Here is an 8728-nt window from a genome sequence, read left to right on the forward strand (position 1 = left end):
AAGTGGACACAGCATTTCACTGCAGCTTTATTTTATTTTTTTAATAATAAAAATAAATTTAACTTCCCAAGTCTTAATAATAAACACTGACCATGCTCCTTAGTGGAATTTGATGGTTCTCAAGGACTGTCTTGCTTCCTTCTCACCAGCAGAACCCCACCTGGTTGAGAGGCCAGTGCTGTCTCAGCTAAACCACCAAGCACTGCCTCTTCCTACAGGAAAGAGCATGTATGTACCCCAGTGTATATTAAATATGAGAAAGAATCTGGCCACAAAAATTTCTTTGCTCTTCTCTTTATTCTATGGGTTGTTCTTCTCATGGTCGAGCCTAGATTATCTACCAGTCTAAGGAGAAAGGCCCCGTTTAGAAGGTAGAGGTTCCAAGATGAGGGTAAAGAACAGAGCTACATTGTGCTGGAGGCTGCCCATCAGCTGGACTTCCTGCAATGTGAGTGATAAACCTCTTTGCTCTTTGACTCATTTTGAATTGCATTTTCCATTCTTTTTCAACACCTGATACATAGAAACAAGATAGAGAATTAAAGTCATGGAAGAAGGGGGGGTTTAATCAATTTGTTTTTTGAGACGAGGTCTCAATCTGTAGCCCAGGCTAGCGTGAAACTCACTATATAGCCATGCTGGCCTTGAACTCATAGATATCAGACTCCAGAGTGCTAGAATTATAGGCATGAGGCACCATGCTTGGCCCTGCTACCTTCTAATTGACATTCACTTCTAACAGCATATGGCCTTCCAAAAGGAAAGCCTATAAACCACAGCATTTAGCCTGCATGCCCATCATATGTACTTGAAAATAAGAGATTTGGGGTGGCTTAGGTGCTTATGAGCAGATTAGCATGAGATAACAAATTGGCTGAATCTGGGGACTGGAGAGATGGCTCAGCAGTTAACACTGGCTGCTCTTGCAGAGGACCCAGGTTCAATTCCCAGCATCCATATGGTGGCTAACAATCATCAGTAAGTCAGTAACTCCAGTTCCAGGGGATCCAACCCCTCTTCTAGCCTCTATGGGCATTGCACAACATAGGTGCACTTACATACGTGCAGGCAAAACACTCATACACATAAAATAAACATAAATATATAAATAATTTTTAAAAGGTCAGATCTGGGAATCATTCTACTATGACTTGGATTTTTTGATGCCCCAAAAGCCACATGTTAAAGGCTTGATTGCTAGCCTGTGGGGCATTGGGAGGTGGTGGAACCCTTTAGGAGGTGGGGCTTAGAGGAAGCTAGGTTATTGGGGTATGCCCTTGAAGGGGACTGTGTTCCCAGCCGAGGACGCTCAGTCTCAGCAGAGCTCTCAGAACATGGGACCAAGTGGCTGTGGACTGAAACATTTGTTAACATGAGCTAAAACAAATCATCCTTCATCTCATTTATTCTACTTCTGTTTCCCATCAGTCATCTGCCAGCTGAGGTTTACCTCAGTCCACTGCCCATTAAAAAGGGGAGTTCTCAGTACACTACTGTCAGAGATTTGTCAACTTGATACAAACTGAGACATGCTTGGAAAAAAGGAATCTCAACTGAAGAATTTCCTCCATCAGATTGGTCTTTGAACGTATCTGTAGGGTATTTTCTTGACTGCTGATTGATGTGGGAGGACCCAGCACACTGTGGCAGTGCCATCCGTGGACATGTGGCCTGGGCCGTATAAGAAAGGCAAATGAGCGATCCAGGGGAAGCCTGGCAGTGAGCAGCATTCCTCTGTGGTTTCTACTTTAGTTCTTGCTTCTAGGTTCCTACCTTGACTTCCTAACTTGGCTTCCTTCAATGATGGCCTATAAAGTGTAAGATGAAATAAACCCTCCCTGATCCTCACTAGTTTTTTGTCATTGTTTTCTCATAGCAACAGAGAAAAGCAAAGGACAAAATTTGGTACCAAGAGTGTGGGGTGTTGCTGTGATGGGCCTGACCATGTTGTTTTGGGGGAGGATTATAGAAGGATTTTGGAACTTTGAGCTGGAAAAGCTATTGAGTGCTTAGAGCTTAACGAGCTTTTCTGTAGATGCTTCGAAGATAAGAATACTCAAAGAAATGCAGACATGGAGGACTGGCTTGTGAAGTTTCAGGGGACAGTTTCAGATCCCCTCAAAGACAATTTGGGTGTTCATGTGATGCCTTTGAATTAAGAATCTGTGGTTTCTGATCAGCTGGAGCTGGAGAACTGTGATCAACAGGAAACTGACACCACCAAAGTGAAACCTTTGCTTTACTAGTACAATTGATGCTGGTTAGGTGGGTGTAGTCCAAAAATGATTTATGCCTCCCGGACTTCTTCTGAAGAGCCATGGGCAAGCACAGAGAACCCTAGGAAGAAGGGTGGAGCCTAGTGTGGCAGGAGAGTGAAACGAGAGGAGTGTTGATGCCTGCTTGGAAGCAGGCAGTGTGGAAAAAATGGCCCTGGTGTCTCGCCCGTGTGGACGCAAGAGGGAGCATTTACCGACCGGGGCCAAGACTACAGGCCAGTGAAGCTTGGACGAATACTACCGGACTGTGGGCAGGGCGCAGAAGCAATCTGGAATGGCAGGCCACTGAGCCACAGCGTAGAACAGGGTACCGGGTGTTCGCCTTTGTAAGTTAGTCTATCCCCTACCCAGGATGTAAACGATGAAAAATTCAGATAAATATGTGTTATATGGTTTCTCTAATAGTGCCAGGAGCTAGGGATCCTAAAGAGAACTTGGGTGACAGTGGGGCTGAAAAATCAGCTGTGATAAATAAGAGACCAGTATCACTGAGGTGAAATCTTCTGTGAAGTATTTCCTCAGGATCAGCACACAGAAGCTGTGGTCCAGGGGGTGTAAGGCTGCATCTCAAGCTGGTAGCCAAACTTCTGATGTTTTAAGAGTCTTCCATATGGTACTGGTTTTGAAGGCATGAATGGATCATGGTGAGCAGCTGAGGCTTGGTACTGGGAGAGGCCGGGAGAGGCCACTGGTGAAGTTTCAGCCTTAGTTGCAGTGGAGACTGCAGCATATTGAAGGTGTCAGGGCCATAGGACATCCTCAGGAATGGAGTGGAACTAGCCTGATCCTACTAGATATGCTGTGTGTGCTGCAGATGACAGATCCAGAGAAACGGCTCAAGCCCTTTGGAGCCCAGAGGATTATGAGTTAGCCCCAGATATCAGACACTGAGCTACAGGATTTGAGCTACACTGCTGGACCTGGTTCTGCTTTCATCTGCTTTCATTACACTTGTGCCTTGACTCTTCTTCCTTGGAATAAGAATTATGAAACTTAATTTTTCTTTTTCTTCTTAAAATTTTTATTTATTTTTATTTTATGTGTATGAGTGCATGTATGTAAGTGGACCTGTGTCATGCAGTGCCTGCAGAGGACAGAGGGAGGCGTCAAATCCCCTGGAACTGGTGTTACAGGCAGTTGTTGGCCACCCAGGTCTTCAGCAAAAGCAGCCAACGCCGTTAATCGCTGAGCCATCTTTCTGGCCCCTTAGTTTTTCTTTTACAGGAGCAAACAGTTGAGAGACTTTGGGCTTTTGAAGGGACATTGAACTTTTAAAGCACTGAAAATTTTTTAAAGACCCTGGGACTTTTAAAGTTGCACTATGTTTTATGTTATGATATTAACATGAGCTCTTGGGGGAAAGAAGAAAGAAACATGGTGTAAAGTGTTACACTTGTGCGTCAAATAAGAGGACTAAAATATCAGTTTTGTCACCTTGACACAGACCTAGACACACTTGGAAAGAGTAGGACTGTGGAATTTCCCCCATCAGACTGACCTGAGGACATGTCTATGGGACATTTTCTTCTTTGATCCTATTTAGACCTCTTCCTCTATCCACACTCTTGTCATAGCCTCCCCACCAGATTCCATGTATTCTGTCATATATGTTAAGGCCTGTTGAGCCAAGTTTATGTGGGATACCTTCTTAATTGTTGATTGATGTGGGAGGACTCAGCTCACTGTGGGCTGCACCATCCCTGGGCAAGTCAGCTTGGACTATATAAGAAAGGTAGCTGAGCAAGCCAGGGGAAATAAGTCAGCTTGCAGTATTCCTCCCTGGTCTCTGCTTCAGTTCCTCTTCCAGGTTCCTACTTGAACTACGACACCGGTATCCCTCGATGATGCACTGTAATTTGCAGTTCCTTGTGTTGCTTTTGGTCAGTGTTTTATCACAGCAACAAGGAAGCAAAATGCGAGTGCCAAGCAGGCTGCCCCTTCTGCCATGCCAGCATGAGACCGTGAATGTGATCTCCACCCCTACTCGGAAGCACTGGATCATTGCAAAGGGTGTCGGAGGGGGGAAAGACTTAGCTGCCTGCAGAAATGTGAGCACGGCCTTGCTCCAGTCCACTGAGAATGATACTCCAGTAAACTATGCTGTTATTATCACACACTGTCAAAAATAAATACCAGTGATGCTGTTCTCTAAAACCTCACAGGAAGTTAACATGGGCATGCCTTATGCCTGCTCCAAGGTTACGGCCTAGCAGGGTGAAGTCACAGAGCAGATGACATCATCACCCTTCACTGTACATTCTAGAACATTCTGATGCTTTCCCATAGGTTTTCTGTGGCTGTGAAAAAGTTTCCAGCATCCAGTCAGTATACCGCCCCTTCAAAGTGCACCTTGCAATTCCTGATCCACATGTAGGAATTAGGACTCTGAGGCTAGAGCCCAGGAACTTACATTTTAACAAGTCACTAGGTGAATTTTTAATTTTTTTACATTTATTTGGAGTGAGTATGTGTCACACTCTTGTGGAGGTCAGAGGAAAACTTTCAGGAGTCAGGTCTCTCCTTCCACCACAAGGGTCCCAGGGATCAAACTCAGGTCATCTGACTTGATAACAAGCAGCTTTACCTGCTCAGCAATCTTGCCAGGCCTCCCTAGGTGAATTTTATGGTAAGAACTTACTCCCTGGGCTGACTCAGGCATTCCAGTCCCCAGAAAGATGCTTCATTAGTAATTCACAAGTCTCTCAGAGACAGGGCCCAGGTAGCACATTTTTTATCTGCCATGTAAGTTTCTGGACTATCTATACCCTGTCTTGCCCACCTGAGGTCCTTGCTCTAACCTTTCAACACCGCCTCCACCTCTGTACTGGAGGCTCCTACTTCCTCATTTCTCTGTGTGGGACTAGAAACTTTACTCTGACTCCAGTTTATTTTTCAAAGGAGAGATCACATTGCTATATATTGTTCTTTTCCTTTGCTCCAGATTTTTGTAAAGGATTAAAAAAAAACAATACTTTAAAAGCATAAGAGACTGGAAATAAAGTACATTGTACTAAGCATAATGTTGGCTCCTTCTTTATACCTTTTGGACAAGCCCAAAAGCTAACAATCGAGTGTTGCAACACAGAAATTTCTACATGGTGTATAAAGAAAGAAATACAGCGAAGTGAGCCACGCAGTGAAAACACACATATCTAATCATGCGCTGTCCTGCTTTCCTGGCCATATGCCTTTAGGATTTTCAACAGGAAAATGTAGGAACTCCTTCATAAGGATAGCTATGAAAACTAAGTGAGAAACCAAACATTAAATGGATAACAAGAGGGGTAACCTACCCACATCTCTAACTCCAGCTCCAAAGTGGACCGAGACAGAAGAAGCTCTAGAGAGATTTGATAGTGGACGCCCAATACCTCTTCTGCTCTTCACATGCAGGACACAGATGCCCATACACACACACACACACACACACACACACACACACACACACACACATGCTTACACTCATAGACACAACATAAACACACACAAATAAACAAATATTTCTTTAAATAATACCCTGCCTTTCTCCAGAGTTAAAAAAAAAACAAAGTTCTGACAGTAAAGCATCTTACCTAACACTGCAGTGTCAAAATGGCACCAATGTTTTCTAACAAACAATTCAGTATTTTTTCACTACTCCCTAGTATTCTTGTCCAAATCCCTAATGGAAATTGGTGGGAATAGAAAAGCTCTAAGGTTCAGAGTATGGCAGTCATCTCAAAAGCACAAAATAAACCTAACTAGACCTGCAGGGCTGAGCGATAGAGCAGGCAGGACGCTTTGCTTACCAACATTCGCTCTCTGAAAATGATTCAACCATTACACAGCCCACTGCTCTTCTATGTTTATTTCTCGTCTTGGGTGGTTTCTTTTGTTTCTCGCATCCTCAATTACCTAACGTACAGCCATGCGTGGGATTTTGTCTGGTAAGAATTAGCTATGAACCCAAAGGCATTGAGAAAACATTTAAATTTCTCTCCAAAGAGCAGTTGGTAGAGAATCGAAAGACAAACTATTCTCTTCACTATGTGTTTGAAAAAGAAAAACAGGTCACCATTTTTAAAAGATTTACTTATTTTTATGTGTTTTGCCTACAGGTATGTAGATGCATCATGTGCATGCAGTGTCCAAGGAGGCCAGAAGAGGGCGTTGGATTCCCTCCCATACTAGCAGCTGTTAGGTGCTATGTGGATGCTAGGAACTGAACCCAAGTCCTCTGTAAGAGCAGCAAGTGCTCTAAACTGCTGAGCCACCTCTAGCCTGGACTCCCACCCCCACCCCCATGTGCCCCATCACCATAATTTTTTAACTTTAATTCTTTTTACTATGTTTTATGTAATTAAAGGAAAATTGTGTATAGCTCCTTACATATTAATTCCCTAACAATTTTCTATCTTATTTATTTATAAAATTAAGACTAATTCAGAAAATGAAAAATTGTCAGTGGTTGCTAGACATGAGATTTTACTACAAATCTCTTAGAGTAAATGAGATAATACCAGAGCTTTTTGCTTGATATTGCCTCAATTTTTTTAAAAGCCACATTGGCATTCTGTCCATGAAACATGAGTTTAGCAATGACTTCATTCTCCAGGATGAAGAAAAATTGATCTTAACCTTCCTATCATTTTCCTTTAACCCGGAGCACTAATGCAATTGAAGGCATGGATAAATAAAATGTCTGTGAGGAGAGAATGACATTGTGAAAGGTTATTTCCAAAGGTACGAAGCACACGTTTCAGGTTCCCAACTTATGGAACTCCTGTCGCAGCTTGGTGGAAAACTGCCAAATTTCTGTTCTTTTAGGACATATTTAAACTTCGAAGGACAGATTTTTTCCTCTCAGTTATTATACAAGGAAAGTTTAAAACCTAGTATTAAAAACAAAACTTCAACAATTCAAAATACAAGTACTGTGTAAAGGTAGATTGTTACTTATATTAAATTTATTAATGTGATGCTTTTGTTACTGCAAATCTTAAACAGTCTATCAATTTTCCTAATACTAACCCTTAATTCCAATTTTCCATAAATAACATAGAAAGCTAAGTGACAGCAACCCTTCGCATCGCCTGTCTAGCTGCTTCTCTACTGACAGCTCCTATCTTTCTCCTTTTCTTTGTTCTTTCCCCACTGATGCCATTTGTCCCACCGTGACCCAAAATGTAAAGTCTTTGTTATTTTGGCTTGAGAAATTTGCCATGCTTTCCAAACAAAGGTCAACAATGGGAGTAAGGCAAAAATTTCTCAAGTCAAGGTTTTCCGACAGGTCTATAGCAATGAGGAGTTTGCTGGTACTCAACTTACAGCTAACACTTTCCTCTCCCACACAAGTACTGAGCAAATTTATCTTTTTCTTTGCTTTGCCTCTTTTTGTGTCTAGAACCCCCTATCAAGGCCAGCTGATACAGAGAATAGACATCCACCCTGCACACATCCAGCCAAGAGGCATCCACGTGCAGACAGAGAGACAGTGACAGAAACAGAGAGACAGAGTGGGGGGAGGAAGGAGGGAGGGAGGGAGAGGCAGAGGCAGAGAGGGAGAGAGGGAGAGAGGGAGAGAGGGAGAGGGGGAGAGGGGGAGAGAGAGGGAGAGAGGGGGGAGGGGAGAGAGAGAGAGAGAGAGAGAGAGAGAGAGAGAGAGAGAGAGAGCAGAACTCAGGGCTTGCATAGAGTATCCCCCTAAGAAGCCTCACACAAAGCCCCCCTTTCCGACTTGCTGTATGAATGCACTTTACTAGTACCGCGACTGCCCAGCCAGCCATCCCATAAGTGATGCAAACCTACCGCTTTCTCCTCTCCCTCCCAGGAACAGGGACAGGTACCTTCCCCAAGCCAGGCTCTCCCCGCGCCCGTCTCCAGCTGCCACCCCCGCCCGGAAGCTACTCACCCCGGCTACAGTAGCCCCAGTCCACCTTGCTGTGCGCAGTCAGATAGAAGCACCAAGGTCTGCCGCTGCCGTCGGGGCTCCTGCAAAGGTTGTGGCGCTGCCCTCGCAGCTCGGCCCAGCTCGCCGGGGGCGACCGGTCCAGGAAGGGTGGCACCTCTGCCCAGAGCAGACAAGGGGCGCCCAGGTCGGTGGTGTTGCCCCACGGACCTGCCGCGGAGCCCCGTCGGAGGCGCGGGGTGCTCGGTGGTCGCTGCCGGCTGGGAAGGTAGGACGCGGGCTGGGGAGGTGCAGGGGGCGGATGGCGGCGGTGGAGGGCGTCCGGCGGGGCGGGCTCTGCGCTGAGCACCGAGGGCAGCGCCCCTAAAACGGCAGCCAGCACGCAGCGGGCGAGCGCCATGGTGCCGGCGGAGCTGGGTCCACGCCGGGCGGGAGGAGGGGCGGGGCGGGAGTCGCGGCAGCCCCCTCCCACGTGGCCGCGCTCGCGGTGCGCCCCCCTCCGCGGGGCCGGGGTGCCGTGAGCTCCGGGTGCTGCCCGGCGAGCCTCGGTCCCGCGGAGGACTGA

The 8728-nt window shown here is 45.7% G+C and overlaps 1 protein-coding gene and 1 long non-coding RNA gene across 3 annotated transcripts in view; one reads left to right on the top strand and one right to left on the bottom strand.

Annotated features, from left to right (window-relative positions):
- Positions 1-8722, bottom strand: part of Prss12 (serine protease 12) — an 85298-nt gene extending 76576 nt beyond the window's left edge. The window contains exon 1 of the mRNA XM_008846053.3: positions 8167-8722. Coding sequence (XP_008844275.1) covers positions 8167-8563 — 397 coding nt within the window. The 5' untranslated portion in view covers positions 8564-8722. The remainder of the gene's footprint in view (positions 1-8166) is intronic.
- Positions 8297-8728, top strand: part of LOC115072507 — a 30012-nt gene continuing 29580 nt past the window's right edge. Inside the window, exon 1 of one of the 2 annotated variants that reach the window (XR_003851562.1) lies at positions 8297-8431. This is a non-coding gene — a long non-coding RNA (uncharacterized LOC115072507). The remainder of the gene's footprint in view (positions 8432-8728) is intronic. The other variant, XR_003851563.1, reaches the window with a different exon arrangement.

The sequence above is a fragment of the Nannospalax galili genome, unplaced genomic scaffold, assembly GCF_000622305.1.
Source record: "Nannospalax galili isolate Female #2095 unplaced genomic scaffold, S.galili_v1.0 scaffold142, whole genome shotgun sequence".
Lineage (NCBI taxonomy): Eukaryota > Metazoa > Chordata > Mammalia > Rodentia > Spalacidae > Nannospalax > Nannospalax galili.